The following is a 24,919-nucleotide window of genomic DNA, read 5'->3' as shown; positions in this document are numbered from 1 at the left end:
TATTTCACAAATTTTGCAAAGTTATTACAGAATAAAATCAAAACTCAATACTAATGCGTTGTCTATGATAGATTCTAACTTGGTAATTCAAAATATATTTAGGATATATTATTTTTCCTTTATTTCGAATGATAAAGATCACAACTTCATTTTTTTTTGTGGAAGGGGTAAGGGAGGAGAAGAGGGGGGGGGGTGTCGAACTCGGAAAATGAAATGTAATGGATTTACTAGAAGACAATTGTCAGGTAAAAAAGTGGGTGGTTTAGATTTTGGTGGTCTGGATACTTTTAATTTAGCATTTGATATTGTACAAATGGGTATGACATGTGGTTCAAAATCTGAATTATGTTAGGTTTAAAATCATCGATGTGATACATGAATCTGAGTCTATGTTCCTGTGTAAACAAATGGTAATAATATATGGAACCTCATTCTCTGAGGCACACTCGATTGCTAGCCCCCTTAAGATGTTATTAAAGAACAGTTGGGAGTGAAAATAAGACAAGATTCACCAAATTGGAGTGGGGACTCCATCCATGGTTATATTTAATAAATTTTGTAAAGTTATTATAGAATAAAATCTAATCTCAATACTAATGCGTTATCTATGATGGATTCTACTCGGCAATTCAAAGTATTTAGGATATATTATTTTTCTTTATTTCGATTGATAAAGATCACAACTTCATTTTTTTGGTGGAAGGGGTAAGGGAGGAGAAGGGGGGGGGGGTCGAACTCGGAAAATAAAATGTAATGGATTTACTAGAAGACAATTGTCAGGTAAAAAAGTTGGTGGTTTAGGTTTTGGTGGTCTGGATACTTTTAATTTAGCATTTATATGTACAAATGAATATGACATGTGGTTCAAAATCTGAATTACATTAGGTTTAAAATCATCAATGTGATTCGTGGTTCCGAGTTTGTGTTCCTGTGTAAAACAAATGGTAATAATATATATGCAAATATATGTTCTTCATTTTTTGAGACACACTCAATTGCTAGCCTTCTTAAGATGTTATTAAGGAACAGTTGGGAGTGAAAAAAAGACAAGATTTTGGAATGATCATTGGCTTGATGGTGGCAATCTCGCAACTCGGTTTCAGAAGGTTGTATGCCTTGGCACCATCTAAAGAATGTGTCATGATTGACATTTTTTATGATATGACATGAAAATCCGAATGACATCGAGATATTTGTGATGACATGGATAAGCAATAACTTTTGGCATTTAATAATTTATTTAATCAGTAAGACTTAATGAGCAACATAATAAGTGTTGTGAAATTATCAAGGTCAAAAAAACAAATGTTAATAAAGTGAAATTGAATATTTTAATTTGTTAACTATTACTGTAATTAAGAAAATAGTATTTTAGATATATATAAGTATAAAATATATTTACCCGTGTATTACGCGAGACAATAATCTAGTTTTTATTATAAATCAGGAGGTGAATTTATGATATCATAGATAGAATAAATTTATGCATGTTAACGAGTCTCTTGGGCTCTAGTTGGTATTTTTCTATTAATAGTTGTTTAGTTATAGACTTATAGTAGTTCCTTGTATGTTTTTGGGCTCTGTTCTATAAAGACAAATCACTTTTAGTCTTGTAGACCACTTTTAGACCCATGACTAATGACAAGGCCCAACAATTCAACAATAATGCAAAACAAAAACACACCACACGACATAATATATTAATATCTCTCAAAAAACTCCAAATTTTAAGATTTATGGATAACAAAAAGCCCACCGAGAGTAACACATGGACTATAATCATCGATAATAAAAAGATTTTGCAACAAATTGAGTGGAAGATAATGAGCAATGCAATCTAACCAGACAAAACTATATTATCTTTTAATAAAGATTATAGTTGCTTTTAGGGACACTTTTTAATGTATACACCTAGATATCAAATTTAACATTTTGTAAAACAACATTTCCAATTAAAACACTACTTGGTATTATTATTTTTATTTGTCTGTCGGTATGCACTAAATTTGATGCAACATCGACCAAGTTTTGTTAGTTATATTTTAATTGTTTTATATATTTATTTTACATTATTGTCTGCATCAATGATATAGTGATTAGTTCCTAAACGATGCAATGTCAAAAATATAAGATTAACTTGTGTAAATTAATATTGGGGGTACAAATTACAGTTGGTGAAAAATTTGAGAACATTATCCAAATAGATCCAAATAGATAAGTGATATCTGGTAAAGCAATGGAATTCTTGGGATAAATTTGAGTAAATGGTAAGTTGTGAGAGATACTTTCCTACAAGTTTCCAATATGAACACGTTCATAGTTCATACATATGAACTATGAAGTTTATATATAAATTTATGAACATGCTCTCCCATAGAAATGACTGGTTTATTAGACTCGGACTAACGTATACATTATCATACTATCTATAATGGAGATGTTTGTGGAAAATCCATGGTGAGGTGGAGGATGTTTTTAAGAAAAGTGTTGTTGCGGGTGATGACATAAAGAGTGTCCATTCATGAGTGTTTGTAGGGAATGATTGTGAAGGATGAAGAGAGAGTGTTTGTGTGTGTATGTATAATAATTGTATGTATATTAATTGAATATTTGCAGGAAGGATGGATATGATATTGTTGTACGTGGGTAAAAAATGTTTGTGAGAAGGATATATAAAAAGCTGATGCGATTAGGAAATGTTTGTGAGAAGGATGTATGAAAAGCTGATATGACATGCACGTTGATTAAGATGTTCATAAGAAAGACAACCTGAACTGATGCAGACAGTCTCAGAGAGTCGTAGGCTTGTCTAATGAACCTCTATTGGAGATGTTAATGTCTTCTTCAAATTTGATGATTTATAAAAACCAGACGAAACTTGAATATAATATAAAAACTACACCAAACTTGGATATACACTGTTCTATATGTCGATTTAATTAATTTTCCAAAAACAGAAACATGATATATACTTAGGATGGAATATTCACATTGTTTGCATGCATCTAGATGTACCCCACGTACATCTGGCCATGGGCCAGTCTTTTACTCCAACTTGTCTAAATTTTGTATATCAAGCTTGGATATATATATATATAAATGGTCCATTTAAGTAAATTTCCCATTTATGTATATATAATCTTTGATAGTGCATCCATCCCCACAATTCACAAGAATAAAAATGGAAGAAATTGGGTTTTTGGGGATGGGAATAATGGGAAAAGCTATGGCTATGAACTTGCTTAGAAATGGATTTAAGGTTACTGTTTGGAATCGTACTCTGTCCAAGGTACAATCTTTGTATATAATGTTGTGTGTTTTAGTAATGTTTTTTATCTGTTAGAGTCATGGTAACATACTTTTCAAAAGGGAGGTAATCTTAATACAATATTTCATTAAAAGTTTAATAGTAGTATACCATAATGTATAACTTGTATAGCATATTGTACAAACTAATAAAGCATATATTTGGTATGTAATAAGTGTATCATCTCCCTTTTCGTTTGGTGTAATATTTTTTTTTGTTCATTTCGATTGCCATAGTCTTATTTGTATTATTATTTTAGAACAGCTATATTTGTATTTTTATAAAATTACATCATGGCAACTAAACTGGTTAAAATCATGGATTTGAATCAATTTCCTCTATATATTATTTATAATGATAATGGGAGCCAAACTATGCTAACATGTTAATGTAGTTTATGGACAAATATTCAAGGATTTAACAAAGTAAGAGTACATGACCCAAATGCACATAATGGGAGTACAAAATTATATATGAACATTCAAAAATATGTTATACTAGGTCAATCCTTTTTGTTACTTTCTAGATTGTGGAACTTATATTTGACTAATGGATGATTAAGATTTTTTTTGTAGTTTAATGTTTTGGAAAAAAAAACAAGGTATAATCTTTCTATACATTTTGTTGCAGTGTGATGAGCTAAAAGAGCATGGCGCTTCCGTAGGTGAAAGTCCTGCAGCGGTCGTTAAGAAGTGCAAGTACACTTTCGCGATGCTATCAGATCCTCATGCAGCTCTTTCTGTTAGTAGAAATATTGATCAATATTCTTTTAGACCTTTTAATGTTTAGATATTCTAAATTTGTTGATCCTGGATCTCACCGGTGTTTAGCTCGTGTTTTGAAACTAATCATCGGATTACTGCTACATAAACTCCCCCTTGTCGGCATATATTCTATTTAGGTGGTATTTGATAAACATGGAGTTCTAGAGGAAATTTGCAGCGGCAAAGGTTACATTGACATGTCAACTATTGATGCTGAAACTTCTTCAAAAGTCAGCAAGGTTTAACTGTTTAAGTTGCATTATTTTTTATCTGATCATTGGTTTGCATCTTGTTTAATCCCCAAATGGACTTCCCAAATGGTTGTAGCTCTTTAGTGCATCGTAAAAGTGACAATTTTGCCCATTTACTATAAACTGGTCTATTGGGGACATACATTACCTTTAATTCTTTAACTGATCAAGTTATTAGTTGGTATATCAAGCTAGTTAAAACAACTTGAATGGTTTAAAAGCGACCCAAACTGCGTTATAAAATACATAAAGCCTCCCGATAATACAGTTTTTTCCGATCTTAGTTAAAAAGTTTATTATACGTATAAGTAAAACAAAGAAGAGACAAGAAAGAGTGTTGCAGACTTGCAGCCAACCTGTTTTGAAGTTTATTAATGTAATGTCACCCATTTTGACCCAATCCCTACTTGATCCATGTTATCCTAATGCGCTCATTTGACTCATCTAATGTATAGATATCTATTTGCAGGCGGTAGCAGAGAAAGGTGGTGCTTATCTTGAAGCTCCGGTCTCTGGTGGCAAAAAGGCAGCTGCAGATGGACAATTAATAAGCATTGTTGCTGGGAATAAGGTAGATTTTAGATGTTATGTCGTCATCTTACATTTTCAAGAATGAAAACTCTGATTATAGATTTAAGGGTCCCATTTGGGATAAGTATTAATATACGAATAATTGTTTGATGATCTTTATTATTATTAGCTATGCTTAAAGTTGGGTCACCAAAATAAAGTCAACATATGTTCTGGTGGACATACACGGAAAATTGCTTGGGGTGCACTCTTTGGCAAACCTCCAATTTAGGATAGACCTTTCTCTTTAGGTTCACAACTGGCAGGTCTGGAAGTTGTATAACGGGTCAAAACATGTATATGAGGAGAGTCAAAAGGAGTCGTGCTGACGTGTCAACACTTTTCCATCCTTTTAATGATACTTCAACTAAAACAATTGTCCAAGTTTTTAAATGCAATAGTTTAAGGATGTTTTAAACAATGTAGTATGGTATGGGTGACTTTTAAACAGATTGAGCCATTTTCGTTTTAGCTATAATATTTCTATTTTGTCCTGTTTACTATATACTTAAATACAACTCAAACTGACACATTTTCTTATAAAGGAGTTAAAATATCCTCCTGCGTATCTACATGTTTTTGAATTTGGACTTGTGGTCAGACTAACTTTCAGCCACAGGTAATGTCAAATACTGCATTCGGTATAAACAACCATGGACCTGAAGTCCTCACTCCTCTATATGATCCACTCTTTCAAAATACCATATTTAGACTGGTATACAGGGTAAATGGATGAGGTTTTCCTTGTTCAGGTAACCCAGGGAGGACAATTTTTTTGGACTCAGATGTACACGGCCTAACCGGGGTATCCTGTGGCTATTTCAAAACCCTTCCTTGACCACCACCAAGATTTTATCTAGTAATATATGAACTTTAGACCTCTTCTAAAGATGTAAGGAAGGTAATCACCAGCCCACCATGGAGTTGGTTCATATTTGATTGGTATGTTTATGCTTAATTGTTGATTTGATGTAGGGGTTGTATGAGGATATTCTTCCTGCATTTGATGTACTAGGGAAGAAGTCATTTTTCTTGGGAGAGGTTGGAGAAGGTGCAAGGATGAAACTTGTAGTGAACATGATAATGGGCAGGTATATATATTTTGATTGAGAAATTGTTATCAAAATGAAACATATTATCTTTATGTCTTTGGTATGTTCATCTTTCATTTTCTTCGGCATAGTTGAAGACAAGACTAGAAAAAACTGAGACTTGCTTTCATGTGCTCCCGTTTTATTGATTTACAAACCCCTTAATTAAACCTTGTGATCAAAAACTCATAACTAAGCGGTCATTAAAATTACCCTAACTATAGCTTTCTTCAACTGATTATTTCTTTATCCTGGAACTGTAAGAGTAAGTGAGACTATTGGATAAGTTTTAATGGTGTTTAACCTTGTGCAGTATGATGGGTGCCTTCTCAGAGGCGCTTGCGCTTGCTGATAAAAGTGGTCTTAGCCCTCAAACTCTTCTCGATATTGTGGTAAGATAAGAAGTATTCAATATTAGTTGGAAGTTTCAATTACTTTGGGTCAACACTATGTTTTAGGCTGGATTGTACACTGGTTCCTTTTAGTATTGTTCTCGCTAGAATCGTGAATCAAACCATCCTTCGTTAAGTTCAATACTTTCGAGCCAAATGAACCAGAGGTGCGAAAAATCCTCATATTGAAGTGCAGGACCAAATCCTATCAACTTCAATTTTGTTTGGTTTTATTTTACAGTTTAAAACTTTTTCAAAATAAAGATCTCTTGACATTTTCAACAAAAAAAATATTCTGAGAAAGATAAACCTTAGAACTATATAAAATAATAGTGAATAGACCTGCACTGATTGTTTTCGAGTAGACGGGACAGATTTAATTCATTTATATCGACCTGGGCTAATTTATGTCTTTCTTAGGCGGTTAAATAGGTAGAATTAATAGATGAAAATGATGGTTGGCTAAATTTATTGCAGGATCTTAGTGCCCTTGGTAATCACCTGTTCAGCTATAAAGGCCCTACAATGATCCAAAACGATTATAGCACTGCATTTCCATTGAAGCATCAACTGAAGGATATGAGGATGGCTCTTGCCCTTGGTGACGAGAATGATGTATCTACGCCAATAGCAGCTGCTGCAAATGAGGTATGTGCATATAAACACAATAGGTAGCAATTTTGACCCATTTAATTTCAAATGGGTCAATTCAGGATATATTTTACTTCGTGTCAGTTAACGTCAAAAAGATAGAGAGGAAACAAGCCAAATGGGTCAAACGGGTTGAAAGCCACCCAAAAGGTCTTTTAACTTTTTTGTTTTTGATGTTTTTATTTATTTATCTATATTACCAAAATGCAGGCATACAATAAGGCTGTGGATTCAGGCCTAGGAGATCTTGATTTTTCGGCTGTTCATGTGATCTTTAAAGTTACGGAGCCCTCAACTTGATCGTAAAGCAACTAGTTGGTGAAGGAAGGCTGCCAGTTTAACATGAATCAAATCAAACATTCTTCTTCTCATAAATTATGAAATGTGCGTAAATAATACAAAGTTACAGAACATTCAAACTTTGTATCATTTTGATCCTGGTTATCTTTGATATGACAGGTCACACTCATGTATCAAATGTAGTTTGGAACAAAGTTAAATTAAGTATCCTCAAGCTGCAATCCCCAACTGCAGTTTAGGAAAACTAATCTGAAAGCCTCCAAACCGCAGTTCATAATTACGGGGTGAGGAAAATGAAACCGCTTCATCATTTTTACAACATAAAATTTTTGGACACTCTTGTGTAAACATAAGCTAAACCAACACCTCTTTGTCTGCCCTAATCCAAGAATGATTACACCCATAACATGATTCATGTGATCAGGAAGGGTATTTATGGATCCAATAAGTGATTTAATGTATCAATTCATTTATTTAGGCAGTATTGATTGATCTACCTTGGTCGATTCATTTAACCACACGACGAGTCCACCACCACTTTACTTATACCATTCATCAACACCCTGCTCACTCCTGTTGCTGTCACATCCACCCTTGCCCACCAACTCCGGCCGTCTGCCCAGTAAAAATATGTGATAGATGATCTCTGTTAGGAAACATTATCTTTTTCTGTTCATGGGAAAAGAACTTCGTTTTTTCAAATGTTCCTTAAGAAAGTAACAATTGTGATTCCTGAGCAGGGAGAAAGACTCTCAATACTGTTACCAAATCATAAATAAAATGACAGAACCAAAGTTCTAGAGGTGAGATTTCCCAAAATGGCTTATTTATACTAAAGCAACACTATTACTCTACTAACAGCTAACTAAAATATTATCAACTACGAAAAGACAAACAGACAAAATTGAACTGCTAACACAGATTCATGTCACATACCAACAGTTACAGAATTATTGACATTAAAGTTGAGATGATACCTTACAGCAAAGGTGAAAGATTTGAAATGAAGGTCACTATTGCTCTTACTGGAATTCTAACTCTGGCTTTGCGTGGACTTTCAAGAAAAAGTTTCCTTCATTCTCTTGTTCCTTCTGGATTTCTATTGCAGAGTTATGTGCAGAAGTTCTACATCCACGTACCTCAATTACCTCCAGTGTTAAAATTCTGCCTAGATCAAGTGGGATACTTTTGAGTTTTGAACAACGATGAACCACTAATCGTTGTAGTCGTGGGAAGTTATCCCTGGAACTAACCCAATATTTTATGTCCAAATAATGCATTTTCAAGACTTTGAGCCGTGGAAATTCTGCATCATCTGTCTCCCACATTTCTCCCGCGCATGCATGAAGTTTTAACTTTAGAATCTCAAGGTTGGGTAGCAAGGAGAAAGTCCACATCTCTTCCCAATGCATTCCTGTGTTTGACAACGTCAGTTTCCTAATATCCTCAGGAAACAGAACAGGATTGCATGATCTTGTTGCTTCCGGGTATGGAATTATGTTTAGTAGTTTCAATTTTTGGAGGTGTTGCAAGGAGCTTACATTTGGGAATTCCAGATCACCTAAACTCGATATTAAGGATCCACAAAACCCAAGCTTTCTAAGATTGGGAGCTCTTGATGATACATACTGACAAGATTGAGGACTCACTTGGCATAATGTTTGCAGGCTAGGCAACAAATTTGGAGAATCAACATTCTTTGCTACTTGTACAAAGTTAGGCTCCTCAATAAGGTTTTCCCCTGATCTGATAGAAAGGTGCCTCAAATTTACCATATTCCATATGGTTTTTGGTAGGACAATATTCTTCTTTGACGATATTATCAGCGTTTGTAAGTTGAAAAGGTTGGATATTGATGCAGGGGGAGTTCCATCATAAGCTTGAATAGCCAAGTATCTTAGATCACTAAGGTGTACTAGATCAGAATGAAATACAGACATAGGGACGTACTCCATATCAAGAACCCTAACCGTTTTGTATCTTTCATAATGAAGTGGTCTACCTATTAGTCTACCTTTTTGAAGGGTATTGCCCAACTCACATGGATAGCACAAACCAGAGAGGATAGCAGTGGAGGATGCTGGAACAAGAGCATATTTGTAACTAAGTAACGGAAATTTCTCTTCCTCGGCTTTTCTCAAGCATACATCCCGCAACAAGTCATGGATGCAGCATGCTTTGATACGGCCGTCAGCCCTCTTTTTGGAAGTCATCAGCAAACCTCTATTGATTAAGGCCATCAAGAAATCCTCTGCAACATCCTCCATGGTTTTGCTTCCACTTTGATCTATGAACCCTTGAGCGATCCATAGCAAAATCAGCTTTGTCACGGGTACCTCATAGTCCTCAGGAAATGATCCAAAAAAGAGAAAGCATGGTCTTAAGTGAGGTGGCAAATCGTTGTAGCTCAAAGCCAGCGAGTCCATGTACTGGTCTGGGTTGCTCACCATAAACAAGTTAAGCTTTTCAGCAATTTGCCCCCACCAGTCATTTGACAAATTATTTTTCAGAAGACCAGAGGCGATGACAATTGCCAGGGGAAAACCATCACATTTTGTTGTAATCACCCTTCCAAAAGCTTCCAGTGAAAAAGGACATATTCCAGTCCTAAAGGTCTTTCTTAGAAACAAATCCCAACTTTCAACTTCATTACGGAAACGCAAAACATGAGTAGGTCTTGCTGCCTGTACATGTGAACTGATGTCTATGTCACGACTGGTAAACAGGATTCTGCTTCCAGTTTTGTCATCTGGGAAATACATTTTGAGATCATTCCAGGCCTTAGAATCCCAGATATCATCCAAGACCACCAAATACTTACGACCCTTTAGTAATCTGTATAGCTTTTCCCCCAACTGTGTGTCGTACATATTGTAAACCTCGTCCGTAATGTCATGGATAAAAGTGCTTAGTATGCCCAGTAACAAATCTTTAACGAGATAAACCTGAGAAACACAGGTCCACGCTCGAATATCAAAGATGTACTCGACTAATGGATCATTGTAAAGTTTTCTAGCCAGAGTAGTCTTGCCAAGACCAGCCATTCCTGCAATTGAGATAACCAGGAGCTGCTTTGTAGAAGTGTTACCAGTAAGTTGATCAAGTAGTGTTTCCACTTCTTCATCAAACCCCACCACAACCTCTTCTCCCTGTTCTATGTTCGAGATATATTTCATGTTACATAATTTTTCACAACGAACTAGAATCTCATCTATACACTTTTCTCCATGCTGTTCTCTTGCTCGAATGAAACCTTCCATACGGATCCTATTCACCAGATCTATTGCTCCGACTAACAGATCGTGCACTTCCTCATTTGCATAAACCTGCTTCATGCCTGCTAGTAGATGATTACGCAGAGCCGTTGATGAATCACGTCCCATTAGTTTACTGTATTCTTTCTCAGGTAACGATGAATATTTCTTAAAGTCATCGATAAATTTCCTTAAAAGAAGAGTAAGAGCATCAGCCATAATCTCTAGCTAGCTAAGGGGACTTCTCAACCGAAAAAAATATTTATGTATATCTTAAGAGAAAGACTTTTGTATTGAACAGAAGCAATTGATTGGCTGGTTAAACTAGTTTTTAAGATCCAATTCCTGAAATACTTCAACTGCAAATCTTTCAAGAATATGAACAACAAATATTTAGGATTGAAGTTGTATAAAATTTTCTAAATTTCTTGGATGAAAGGTTTGTCTGAATGAGTCAACCAGTATATAGCCTAACTTGGCAACTTAGTCCCTTATCTTCTATCAGCAATACCTATTGACATATTGACTATTGCTAAATACTCCTCAATCTTGGATATTTACATTAACAACAATCACTTAAATCAAGTTAAGCTTAAACATAAACACAAATCAAGATAAATGTTACTATTTTTTTAATCTCTCCTTTAATATTAACAATAATTTGGAAACATATATATATAACCTTTAGTTTGTTAACAAGATACTAATGCTGAGCAACAATAAAGAAACATTTTGCTTGAATAGAAAACAATTTGAATCTTAGAATTTCACCATTTTTACCCTTTCCTGATAGAAGATAAAACACAGAGATGCGAGTATGTTAGATTGAAATGTTTGTTGTGTAGAAATCACTTATGTGATGGTTTCCTCGTCTGTGTACGTGGATGGGATATCGCTAATGATAAACGAAGGATACAAAAACGAGTGCAGGGGATCTTATTCAAATACAAGCTAAATGTTAAGTAAATAAACAAATTAAAAGGTTACTAACAGGTATAATTTAGCCAATGGGTGTTATCTTTTATCCATATATGATTCGACCCATAACATTATTCAAGGGATCAAACAAGGGAATCGTTCCATCTATTTAGACGGTATTGATTGAACCACTGCACCTTGGTCGATCCACTTAACCACACCACCTCTACCGGCGACCCTATAGACATGTTATAATGTATAGGAAATGTGTTGAGTGGTCAGGAAAACTATGGCCAGAAAGTATAACGAATAGATGCTATTTGTAAAGTACTAAACTCTCAAGAAGACCAGATAGTTTATCAACATCTACTGAAAAGAGAACAAAGCACAGTTACGTCCGTTTTGATGTTCAAGTCTTTATGTAGAAAAGGAAGAGACAGCAAAAAAAAAACAGATTTGGGTCGAAAAGGGTTGAAATAATGAAAGTATAAGAAGAATTAATAATAAGGTAGATGTTGAGAAATATAATTCTATTCTCAAATAACATTATTACTTATTGTATGATTAGCCTATTTTCAGGTTATAAGAAGATCAAGTAAGCATGGATTATGGTTTGAACTTCAAGACTACATCTGCTGAATTATGAGTACAACACATTGCATTTCTGGAGGACTAAAGATGTACAAGAAGGAAAGAAGAGAAGTATAGGGGTAATTTATGACATTAGTTGAAAGTTTCCTTGTATAAATAGATTGTTATAACCCGATTAGGGTTAATAACAAATCTCTCATTTTTTGTCTGTATAATTCTATATCGCTTTATCTAATAAGTTTGATTAGATTAAAGAGATTACAATCGAGATTGTAATAATAGTTTCATCTATATAGTTGAGTGATTTACATCTGTTTAGAAGGTGTAGTTCTCTGTATTGTTTAATCAATTTAGATTGATTAGATTCTGGGTGATTGCTGAATTAATTCAGAAATATAAGTTTTTGTTCATGGTATCAGAGCCAGGTTTAGGAGATTAATCAAAATAATTTTGATAAATAATAATTTTTTTTGGATTCTGGATCTCCGATTAGGGTTTCTTTATTATTTGGGGTTTTTTGGTTCTTAAAACTAATATTATTAACGGCGTATGATCCTTTGATCACCGTTATAATTTCCAGATCCGATTATCGCTGAAAACCCTAATTTTTTCGAATTAGGGTTTGGAGTTCTTCTGTTCAAAGAAAATCGATTTAATTCTCCGGCTTCTTCTTGATTCTGTTATTCATCGACTAAGTGAATCGATCGAATAATAGAATTGTCACTTTATTCATCTGATAGCACTGTTTGTCTTCTCTTCCTTATCTCTTTTTATTTGTTGTTTGTAAGAAACTGGTTTTTCATCTTATTCTCATTCAAAACATTGGTGTTAAACTTGACCTACCTTTTGAAAGGCCAGGAATCCTGTCCCTGACACCTCTGGGAGAATAAGTTTTATTTTCAAATATATATATATATTTTTTACTTTTCTTGCTGTTTAAATTGTCTGTTCTTATTAATTGAGTCTAAGTGTTGCTTCTGGTTATTATTGATTAATTGTTGTGTGTTTTTTTTTATTTGCTTACAATGGATGATGATAATGTGAATCCTAATTTTGAATATGAATATGAGGAATCTGAAATGAGTGATGGTAATATTACTAAAATAAGTAAATTAGACTTGAGTAGTCCTTTACATTTGCATCCTAATGATTCTTCTACTCTCTCTATTGTGTCAATAAAACTTAAAGGTACTGAAAATTATCAAATCTGGAGTTGTGCTATGATTTTGGCTTTAGAAGCAAAAAATAAAATTGGATTTGTTGATGGTACTTGTAGAAGATCTAATACTGATGAGGTGCTAGGTAAACAGTGGGATAGATGTAATGCTGTTGTTTTGTCTTGGATTTTGAATTCTATTAATGAAGAACTGTATTTAGGACAAATTTTTAGTAGAAAAGCTAGTCTTGTTTGGAAAGAATTAAAAGAAACCTATGACAAAGTTGATGGTTCTGTGATTTTTAACTTGCATCATAAAATCAATTCTTTATGTCAAAATGGTATGCCATTGTCTGATTATTATCATAAGTTGAATGCTCTTTGGAAATAGTTTGATGCTTTAGTTCAGTTACCTAGATGTACTTATCATGCTGCTTCTGATTTTGTTAAACATACTCAATTGATGAAACTGATGCAGTTTTTAATGGGTCTTGATGATATGTATGTGAATGTAAGAAGTACAATTTTAACTAAAGAACCAATACCTGATCTTAAAACTGCTTATTCTATTTTGTCTAGAGATGAGTCACATAGAGGTTTAACTTCTAATTCTGGTTCTCAAAAGTCTAATTCTTCTGCATTTATGTCTAAAGTTGGTTCTGGTAATTCTTTTCCTTCTGTGAATAATTTTTCAAAAAATAGAATCAATAATTCTCAAAACTCTTATAGAGGTTCTTCTGTTGTGTGTGAGAACTGTGGTTTTAATGGTCACACAATGGATAAATGTTTTAAGATAATAGGTTATCCTCCTAATTTTGGAAAGAAAAAGTTTAATTCTCAAGGAGGTCAAAAGAAGTTTGCTAATAATGCTTCTACTTCAAATTCTGCAAGTTCTTCTACTAATCTTTCTGATGAGCAGCTAGCTAGAATAATCAATTTGTTAAAAGATAATCCAGATTCTACTCAAGGTGTTAATGCCAATATGGCAGGTGTGTTGTTTAATTCTAGTAAAATTTTTCACAACAATTTTAAGAAATTTTTTTGTTCAAATACAAATTTTAGACCTATTTATTCTAAGAAAGGATGGATTAATGATTCTGGAGCAAATCATCATATTACTTTTTCTGACAAAAACATGGTTGATATAATTGATGTTTCTGCATTAAAAATTAAAGTTGGTCACCCTAATGGTACTTATGCTTATGTTCAGAAGATTGGTAATTTACAGTTAACAAGTTATTTGACTTTGTATGATGTCCTAATTGTTCCAGAATACTGTGTTAGTTTACTGTCTGTTCATAAAGTTGCTAAACATAGTAAGTATCTAATTGCTTTTGATGATAATTTTTGTTATGTGATGACCCAGGATTTGAATACAATGAAAATTCTAGGAACTGGTAAACAAATTGGTGGTCTGTATTACATTGTTGAGAATTTGCAAGGTATTGATAGGTTAATTACTTGCAATGTGTCTAAAACTGTTTGGCATAGTAGGTTAGGTCATCCTGCTGAAAATGTGTTAAATAAACTTCAAACTGATTTACATTTTAGAACAGACAACAATCTGAATTGTGAAACTTGTTTATATGCTAAACAAACTAGAGATTCTTTTCCTATAAGCAGTCATAAATCTGAATTTTTAGGTCAACTTATACATTTAGATGTATGGGGTCCATATAAAGTTACTGGGAGAGGTGGTTTTAGATATTTTTTAACTATTGTTGATGATTTTACAAGGGCAGTGTGGGTATACTTGTTAAAATCTAAGGATGAAGTTTTAGAAAATGTAATTATGTTCTTTAATTTGATTAAGAATCATTTCAAAACTACCATTAAAACTTTGAGAAGTGATAATGGAACTGAATTTTTGAATTCTAAGTTTAGTACATTTGTTGAAACAAATGGGATTATTCATCAAACTTCAAATGTTTATACACCACAACAAAATGAGGTGGTAGAAAGGAAACATAGACATCTATTAAATGTGGCTAGGTCTCTGTTATTTCAAGGGGGTCTTCCTCTTAATCTGTGGACTGAATGTGTACTAACTGCTTGTTATTTGATTAACAGATTGCCTTCTTTTGTTCTTAATGGAAAGTCACCTTATGAAATGATGTTTAACAAAAAACCTAATCTCTCTCACTTAAGATCCTTTGGGTGCTTATGTTTTTCAAAAAATTTAAATGTCTTTGATAAATTTGCTAAAAGATCTACTAAATGTATTCTTTTAGGTTATTCTAATGTAAAAAAGGTTATAAATTACTTTCTATTGAAGAAAATAACATTTTCTTTGCCAGAGATGTCAAATTTTTTGAACACATTTTTCCATTAAAAGATAAACATCATACTAAAACTTCTGATCCTCTTATGGTAAGTCTTGAAGATCAGATGAATTTTTTTGATTCTCATGAGTGCCCTTCATCTCCCAATGATGAAGAGAGAGATAGCAGTAGTAATAGTGATGGCAGCACCTCTCACTTAGGCAGTACTTCTAGTTCTACCAGTGATGATGGTGCAGCAATTCATGACTTGAATAATAATGAATCTGAGGGTATTGATCATCTTGATGATCAAGTCAATGAAGAAGTTCTTGTTGAGAATCAATCTTTAAATGAAAATATACCCTCAAATGTTACTGATCAGCCTTTAAGAAGGTCTGAAAGATCATCTGTTTTTCCTTTCAGTAAATATAATGATTATGTGGTTTATAGTAGTAACAAATATGGTTTAGAAAACTATGTTAACTATTCTGCTTTGTCTGCCTGCTGCTTATCTTTTGTTACTGAGCTTAATAAAAGTACTGAACCACATTCTTTTATGCAAGCTAGTAAAGAAAAACATTGGTTAGATGCTATGAATAATGAAATGGAGACTTTGTATAGGAATAACACTTGGGAGGTTACTGATCTTCCTAAAGATAGAAAGTCCATAGGCTGTAAATGGATCTATAAGATAAAATATAAGGCTAATGGGGAGATAGAAAGATACAAGGCTAGACTTGTTGCTAAAGGGTATAGTCAAAAGGCTGGGGTTGATTTTGATGAGACTTTTTCTCCTGTTGTGAAAATTGTTACTATTAGATGCTTAATTTCTTTAGCTATTAACAAAGGATGGACCTTGTATCAACTTGATATTAACAATGCATTCTTATATGGGGATTTAAATGAAACTGTATATATGGATTTACCTGAAGGTTTTTTTGATCCTAATGACAAAAGAGTTTGCAAGTTGAATAAGTCTTTATATGGACTCAAACAAGCTCCTAGGCAATGGAATGCTAAGCTTACTGAAGCTTTAATTTCTGCTGGTTTTATTCAAAGTAAAAGTGATTATTCTCTATTTACTAAAGCTGATCAAAATTACTTTATTGCTTTACTTGTTTATGTTGATGATATAATTGTTACTGGTGATAATGAGGATGAGATTGAGAAGTTTAAAACATATTTGCAAACTCAGTTTATGATAAAAGACTTAGGTATATTGAAATATTTTTTGGGAATTGAAGTTGTTAAAACTGAAACTAGAGTATGTCTCAATCAAAGAAAGTATTGTTTGGATCTTATTTCTGAGTTTGGTCTACTTGCTGGTAAGCCTATGTCTGTTCCTCTTGATCCTAATGTTCATCTTTCTAGTGAAGAGACTGATACTGATCATGTTCTTAAAAATATTACTGATTATCAACGGTTAATTGGCAGACTCATTTACCTAACCCATACTAGACCTGACATTGCATATACTGTGCACTGTTTAAGTCAATTTATGCATAAACCTCTTGATTCTCATTTAAAAGTAGCTTTAAGAGTATTGAGATATTTGAAAGCTGCTCCAGGAAAAGGAATTCTTATTAGTAAGTCTTCTAATCTCTCTCTTGAAGCTTTTGTTGATTCTGATTGGGCTAAATGTATTTCCAGTAGAAGAAGTGTTACTGGATATTGTGTTTTCTTTTGTGGTAATCTTGTGTCTGGGAAAAGTAAGAAACAAAACACTGTGTCTAAATCTTCTACTGAAGGTGAATATAGAGCTATGGCTTCTGTTACATGTGAAGTTATTTGGATAGTTAAAATTTTAGAGGATATACTTGTTAAAAATATCCTTCCTGTTACAGTGTTTTGTGATAATAAATCTGCAATTAAAATTGCAGCCAACCCTGTTTTCCATGAAAGAACTAAACATTTAGAAATTGATCTCCATTTTGTGAGAGAAAAGATTCTAGCAGGGGTTGTAAAGATTGAGAAAATAGATGCTGCAAATAATATTGCAGACATTCTAACAAAAGGGTTGGACAAAAAATCTCATGAGTTTTTTTGTAACAAGTTAACTCTTTTAAATGTATTTGAGAATAGGATTAAGGGGGGATATTGAGAAATATAATTCTATTCTCAAATAACATTATTACTTATTGTATGATTAGCCTATTTTCAGGTTATAAGAAGATCAAGTAAGCATGGATTATGGTTTGAACTTCAAGACTACATCTGCTGAATTATGAGTACAACACATTGCATTTCTGGAGGACTAAAGATGTACAAGAAGGAAAGAAGAGAAATACAGGGGTAATTTATGACATTAGTTGAAAGTTTCCTTGTATAAATAGATTGTTATAACCCGATTAGGGTTAATAACAAATCTCTCATTTTTTGTCTGTATAATTCTATATCACTTTCTCTAATAAGTTTGATTAGATTAAAGAGATTACAATCGAGATTGTAATAATAGTTTCATCTATATAGTTGAGTGATTTACATCTGTTTAGAAGGTGTAGTTCTCTGTATTGTTTAATCAATTTAGATTGATTAGATTCTGGGTGATTGCTGAATTAATTGAAGTTAATTCAGAAATATAAGTTTTTGTTCAGTAGATACTATAACACAATCACAATAACTAATAGGTATAATAGGTGGCAAAATGGACGGGTTTGGGTTGGATTGAGCAACAAGTCAAACGGGGTTGGGTCAAAACAGATTTGGGTCGAAATGGTCAGTTTTAACATTAGTTTGGGTCAAAATGAGCCTTTCAAAAACATATGACATTGCCACTTTTTCTCTTTGAATTGTCTTAGAACTAGTTTGTATGGAATTGTTCTCTATAATAAGAATGTACTTCAGTTTTAAACAAAAATATTTTTAGAAGATTAATGTATGACATTGCTAACTCGATTAATTAATAGCTCTTTTAATAAATAAATTTAAGCGGCCACATTACCCCTGTCAAGCCATCTAACTGCCGAGACCTTTTTGAACTTCATAAGCTTCCTTCAATTGCCCCAAAAAGAAGGAAATTCCTCAATGTGATTATATTAGCATTCTGCTGGATTATCTGGAAATCTAGAAATGACATGATCTTCTCCAATAAATCTCCCTCGTTACGCTTTGTTTTCAAAGAAATAAAGTCACTCAGTTTCCTTTGGATCTCTCAAAGAACACCACGACCTTGCTTAGACTGGTCCAAATGGAATAGTTGTAACTTAGATTAATCCGTTTAACATGTTTTACTTTCTCTCTTGTAATCTAGCGTCTTGTTAGTTATGGGCACATGTCTTGCATGTAGTGAAAATAATTAGAAAGAAACTCTAAAACAAATTACTAGACATGTTACATATTCTTACACTTGTCTAAAACATATATTGTCTTTCACATATTGTTAATCTTATTGTCACGGTGAAACAAAAGAAGAAAAAGTTCAGCTTAGTGAAGTGACATAATACTATTAAATATTAACTATTAAGTCACTTCGAAAAAGAGTGTACGGTGCAAAAGTCTAGAAGTAAAAAGTGACAACCCGTAAAGCCAGGGTGCGCGAACATGCTTCATGGCCCTTCCACCCCGGTCCCTGGGGATATTGCCTCGAACAGGCAAGAGGCAAAACAGCATTGAGACTTGAGAGGAATAGAACTAGCTTAGCAAATGGTTGAACTTCACATTAAGTTTTTGGCTTTTTGCAAACACTCAATAAAATTTTGTATACTTTTGGGCTTTTTCGAACTTTTAAGCCCGTAACATTGATTCCAACTTTGAAAAAAAAAATAAAAAAAACTTTTAAGCCCATAACACGTTAATGCTTAAGCCCAACAAATCAATAAACATGCAAAAAGACCCAGACGGATAATACCTCCAAATTCCAAAAAAACTCCAAAATTTGAGGAAAATACTGAAAGCCCACAGAAGCTTGGACCAATAATTAACAAGATTTTGAAACAAAATGAGTGGAAGCTGAGCTATGCCAAATCTGCAAAAAAAAATTAAAAAAAATAATATAATATCTACCTAGTATTAAAATTTTTTATAAACAAGGGTTAGGAAAACAGCATTATACTATTTTAATGAATACGAGTATATTATTTAGATACATAGGAAAAAAGGAAACTTTTGAGATTATTAGTGAAGGGTTTTGAAGATCAGTATATACCCAGTTCACCACTAAAAAAAACAAGAAAAATTTCATAGAATAAAAATGGAAGAAATTGGGTTTTTGGGGATGGGAATAATGGGAAAAGCTATGGCTATGAACTTGCTTAGAAATGGATTTAAGGTTACTGTTTGGAATCGTACTCTGTCCAAGGTACAATCTTTTTATGGATTTAATACGTATGTATATATCATATATGTGTTGTGTTTTGTTGCTTTCTTGTTAATTGAATTGTATATTAAATTTGATGAGTGGTTTAAATTGTTGGTAGATTAATGTTTTGGTTTATCAAAAAGTTCAATCTTATATAATACATATATATGTATGTATATAACCACCGCCAAGGTGTCCTAGTGGAGTAGTGGTCGTTCAATGTTCGCAAAACATCTTGGGAGTTGTCACGGAAATGTTTGAAAACAGTCATGGGATACCATGATGAAGTTGCGTACACCCCGGAGTCACATACTGGTTGAGATATAATTTGTGTTTTTTCAGGATTGAAATCCGAACCATACTCGGATATTTAACTTATGTTTAACTTTGCAAACATGTAAGCTTGGACATTAAGTTTACTATAAATTTCATAGAATGATTTTAGTTTCTTGAAAACATCAAGTGTTGCCAAACACGGATGTCTGTTTGGTTTGAATTGTTTCTTAGATACATCTTTTAGAAATGAGAAAATGAAATTGTTGCCACATGGGTCTTAGTGTTGAATACTCGACGCAGTTCAAAAACCATATACACTTCTTGACTTTCTCAAGTTATATTGTTCAACCTCCAATATTCAAAAAGTTTATGCATTCATTTAACTTTTGAAAATTTAGAAGATGTAGCTTGTATACAAGTTTTCCAGCAGAATGCTTCTATGCGTAAAAATGAATTAATTCTTCTAATTCACTTTCTAGAGTCAAAATATATATCTTTAGTATTGAAGATGAGTCATGGGAATAACATTCTTGTCCTGCAATCCATTTTTGCAGTGTGATGAACTAAAAGAGCATGGTGCTTCCGTAGGAGAAAGTCCTGCAGCTGTAATCAAGAAGTGCAAGTACACTATCGGGATGCTATCAGATCCCCCTGCAGCTCTTTCTGTTAGTAGAACTTTGATCAATCAAATATTTTGATATTCTTTTTGGCCATTTAATAGTTAATATTTTTAGTCGGTGTCTGAATTTGTTCTTTAAAAGTAATTCTTTCACTATTGAATACTGACATCTGTGGTTGCAAATTTGCAATACTCAGTTTTTAATGTTTGGATTAGGAGAACCAAGGGAAGTAAATGGTTTGAACTATAAATGACTGATGTCATATTTACTTTGTAGGTTGTATTTGATAAACACGGAATTCTAGAGGAAATTTGCAGTGGCAAAGGTTACATTGACATGTCAACAGTTGATGCTGAAACTTCTTCAAAAATCAGCGAGGTTTAAGTTGCATTATTTTCTCTATCATCAAATTAGTCTTGGTTGATCCCCAATTGAAGATTTAAAATGTTTATATTTCTTTAGAAAGTTTTTTTTTTCCTTTACTGCAATGTAGAAGTGCCTATTTCAAAATATTACAGATAAACGGCTCCATTTGGGCTATTCATTACTTTTAACGGGTCAAATGTTTGAATTTAGATATGTTGGTTATAATGAGAACAAAAATAGTCCCAATCCTGTCAAATATGATGTTGTTATTGATGTTTATAAGGAAAACAGGTTGAACGGGTCAAATAATTTGGTTATGTGGAAGACAGCTTCAAATGTTCAAAATATTCCTAAAATGTATTGCAATCGTTTGACCCACTGGTTCTAAACCCATTTTATCCCAATCCCGTTTTGACATGTAATCCTCAATGGCCAATGCGCTCATTTGCCACCTCTAATTTTTTGTTTTCCTTTTTAGGCGGTAACAGCTAAAGGTGGTGATTTTCTTGAAGCTCCAGTCTCTGGTAGCAAAAAGCCAGCTGAAGATGGACAATTAGTAATCCTTGCTGCGGGGAAAAAGGTAAATTATAAATGATATACTGTGTTACATTATTGAGAAACAAGTGAAACTGTGATTATATCTTTATAGGTCCCGTTTGGTTAAGAATAGCGAACGTGAAATAGATATTATAGCAATATCTTGTAGGCGAACATATATTGAAAGATATGAATAATTGTTTGATGACCTTTATGAGCTACGCTTTAAGTTGCCATGCCAAGTGATCCAAACTATAACATTTCAAATAAAGGCAACATATTTTCTCATGGTTATCTACAGAAAGATGCTTTTTCGCAAATCTACAATCTAGAATTACCCTTTTTATATAGGTTGCAAAACCAGCATGTCTGGAGGTTGTGTAATACGTCAAAAGAATAAACTTATAAGCAAGGTTGGAAAATCTGGCAACTTGATATTGGCTCGCAAGCCGGGAATCAGGAGTTTTTGGCAACTCGGGGAGTAATTGGATTGGAATTTTTATATATAAAAATAATAATGTTATAAAATTTAGAAATAGAGTAGAAACTTCAAACTTAAACACAATTAAACATTAACGTAATACTTCAAAGTTCAAACCTAATTGTTTAGAAACATAAACATTGTACTTCAAAGTTCATTCAAAATAAAAAGGAAGAGCTGACCAATTTTTGACCAGAGTTTTTTGAGTTTAAGCCGTTGACCCATTTTTAGGTCCGAGTCAGGCTAACTTGACTCCCCAGGCTCTTGAGTCACGAGTTGTGGCCGATTAATTGGCCGAGTCTCCCGATTTTTACACATTGCTTGTAAGAGAGTTGCAAGGAGTTGGGTTGACACATCAACACTTTTCTATCCCTTTTTTATAGTATCTAATGTAAAACTGATCCGACTTTTCCAATAAAACAATTTAGGATGTTTTAAACTATGGAGTATGCTATGGGTGACTTTTAAACTACCCATTTTGTATTGCTGTAATTTTTAATTTGACTTTTGTGCTTGGTAGAAATAAAATATAACCCAAACCTACCCATTTGCATAAAAAGAGAGTTAAAACATCCAGTAATTGTTTCCATCATTTAGTAATCATTGAAAACATATGACGCTCATTTGGTCCACAAGATTTCTACTTGTTTTTGAGTTATGAGTTGTAGTCAAAAACTCACGTTCAGCTGTATGCAATGTCAAGTACTGCATTCAGCTTAGGTCCTTTATCTGATCTACTTTTCTAAATTTCCAAATTAAGATTGATATGTATATGCTTCTTTGTTCACTTAATAATACCGTTATGTGGATGCAGGGACTGTATGAGGAAATTATTCCTGCCTTTGACGTATTAGGGAAGAAATCATTCTTCTTGGGCGAGGTTGGAAATGGAGCTAAGATGAAACTTGTTGTGAACATGATTATGGGCAGGTATGTATTCTGATTGTGAAGTTGTTTTTGGTTAGGAGTTACTACTTTTAGTCTTGGTATGCTCATTTGGTTTTGTTTAATCCTCCATTTTTATTTTGTTGCTTCCAATGCTTGCATATGTGCCTAATGAAGTTAGGGATGGTGTTTTTGTTAAACTGGCTCGCAAGTTGTTTAATTGGTTCTTGTGGTTAAGAACTTATAATTACACAGTCTTTAAACACGTTGCACGGGTATGCTAATTTGGTCATAATTGTACTCATCAAATCATAGGGTATTTTGGATTTGTGTCAAAACTTAGGGTTTTTTGAATGTACATCAAATCTTTAAACACACAAAACTTGCAAGATTGTTAAAATGTATGTAAATTTACTCCAACTATTGTTTTAGTCAACTAAGTATTTAGTTATCTGGTTCTGATTCCTTTATTAATAATTTACTTCGGAAATGCTGAAACTGCAAGAACATGTGAAATTGCTGAATAAGTTCTAATGGTTTTCAACCTTTTGCAGTATGATGAATGCCTTCTCAGAGGGGCTTGTACTTGCTGATAAAAGTGGTCTTAGCCCTAAAACTCTTCTGGATGTTTTGGTAAGATAAGATTTTGTGATCTTAGCTGAAGTCTTTGTTACTTCAGAACAACCCTATGTTTTAGGCTGGATTCTACATTGGTTCGGTTTGGTTCTGTTCTTGCTAGGATCATGAATCAGACCATCCTCTTTTTCAAATTCATTATTGTCGATCTAACAGAGCCACTGATTTAAATCGTTGTATGGATCTCTGTTTGTTAAATTATTATTTCCAGAAAACTAAAGTTAGAGTGAACTTTTAAAAGTGGGCTAACTTGAGTTGTATGTTACTGCTAAAGGGTTAAATGGGTTAAAGTTTAAATTTGATTACGAAAGAAAACACGTCAAACAAAGTCAGGTGATTAACGCCACAAAAAAGTACTCCAAGTCTCTACTCATTACTTGTTTAGTAGGATTATGTCAATTATGGTTTTTCCCTGAAAACTGTTGCAGGATCTTGGTGCCATTGCTAATCCTATGTTCAAAATGAAAGGCCCTTCAATGATCCAAAACAAATACAACCCTGCATTTCCTTTGAAACATCAACAGAAGGACATGAGGTTGGCTCTTGCCCTTGGTGATGAAAATGCCGTCTCCATGCCAGTAGCAGCTGCTGCAAATGAGGTATGTGCGTATAAACACAAGAGGTAGCTTTTTCGTCACATTCAAATATGAATGGGTCAATTCAAGACCCATTTCTAGTCGGCCAACGTCAAAATGTTAGCTAGAAAGGGAACCGGCTAGAATGGGTCAAACGGATCAAACAGGTCGAAAGTCGCCCAACATGTATACTTTTATGCAACCTCCTTTTATTTAGAAAATTACAAGATTCAGATTATCATTGCTATGTTTAAGTTGGTGTTAATTTATTTGTCAGGATAGTTAATTTTAGAGAACTGAATAAATCTGAATAAAAAGTATTTTTTGGTCAACACATCTCAATCCTCACAAAAAGCAACCTATTTCTATGACCGTCTATTTAATTTAAATTTTATTCAAAAATTGCAGGCATTCAAGAAGGCCAGAAGCACAGGCCTAGGAGATCTTGATTTTTCAGCTGTTTATGAGATCTTCAAAGTTACAGAACCCTCAACTTGATGATTATAAAGCAACAAGATCGTGAAGGAAGCAACCGAAACAGGATTTAACTCAAGCATTCTTCCTCTCATTAATTCTGAGATGTGTGTTAACATATTACAAAGAACATTTAGTACTCTGTGTTCTATCTTCATGTGGATTAAAGCAAGTTACCGATATATGGTCTTAAATGGAGAATTCATTTTGGCTCTTCCTTTACATATAATTTACATAAAATATTACCCACTAGTCGGATTTTGTAA

General features: G+C 33.4%; 3 protein-coding genes across 3 annotated transcripts; 2 read left to right on the top strand and 1 right to left on the bottom strand.

Annotated features, from left to right (window-relative positions):
- The first annotated feature begins 3,123 nt into the window (after positions 1–3,123).
- LOC122581341 (glyoxylate/succinic semialdehyde reductase 1-like) lies at positions 3,124–7,504 on the top strand. Its single transcript, XM_043753558.1, has 8 exons — positions 3,124–3,289; positions 3,938–4,048; positions 4,209–4,310; positions 4,792–4,893; positions 5,868–5,983; positions 6,297–6,375; positions 6,853–7,023; positions 7,237–7,504. The coding sequence occupies exons 1-8, from the start codon at positions 3,182–3,184 to the stop codon at positions 7,324–7,326; spliced, it is 879 nt and encodes a 292-aa protein (XP_043609493.1). The 5' UTR covers positions 3,124–3,181; the 3' UTR covers positions 7,327–7,504.
- Positions 7,505–8,172: 668 nt separating this feature from the next.
- On the bottom strand, positions 8,173–10,799 carry LOC122581623 (putative late blight resistance protein homolog R1B-16). The gene has a single exon (XM_043753866.1). The coding sequence runs from the start codon at positions 10,797–10,799 to the stop codon at positions 8,349–8,351; it is 2,451 nt and encodes an 816-aa protein (XP_043609801.1). The 3' UTR covers positions 8,173–8,348.
- An 8,723-nt stretch (positions 10,800–19,522) lies between these two features.
- Positions 19,523–24,875, top strand: LOC122581340 (glyoxylate/succinic semialdehyde reductase 1). Its single transcript, XM_043753557.1, has 8 exons — positions 19,523–19,803; positions 20,634–20,744; positions 20,976–21,077; positions 21,544–21,645; positions 22,898–23,013; positions 23,523–23,601; positions 24,033–24,203; positions 24,588–24,875. Exons 1-8 carry the CDS (start codon positions 19,696–19,698, stop codon positions 24,675–24,677), a joined length of 879 nt encoding a protein of 292 aa, XP_043609492.1. The 5' UTR covers positions 19,523–19,695; the 3' UTR covers positions 24,678–24,875.
- The last annotated feature ends 44 nt before the right edge of the window (positions 24,876–24,919 follow it).

The sequence above is a fragment of the Erigeron canadensis genome, chromosome 9, assembly GCF_010389155.1.
Source record: "Erigeron canadensis isolate Cc75 chromosome 9, C_canadensis_v1, whole genome shotgun sequence".
Taxonomy (NCBI): domain Eukaryota; kingdom Viridiplantae; phylum Streptophyta; class Magnoliopsida; order Asterales; family Asteraceae; genus Erigeron; species Erigeron canadensis.
The sequence above is the reverse complement of the archived record's forward strand: the minus strand, read 5'-3'. Positions and strand labels throughout refer to the sequence as shown.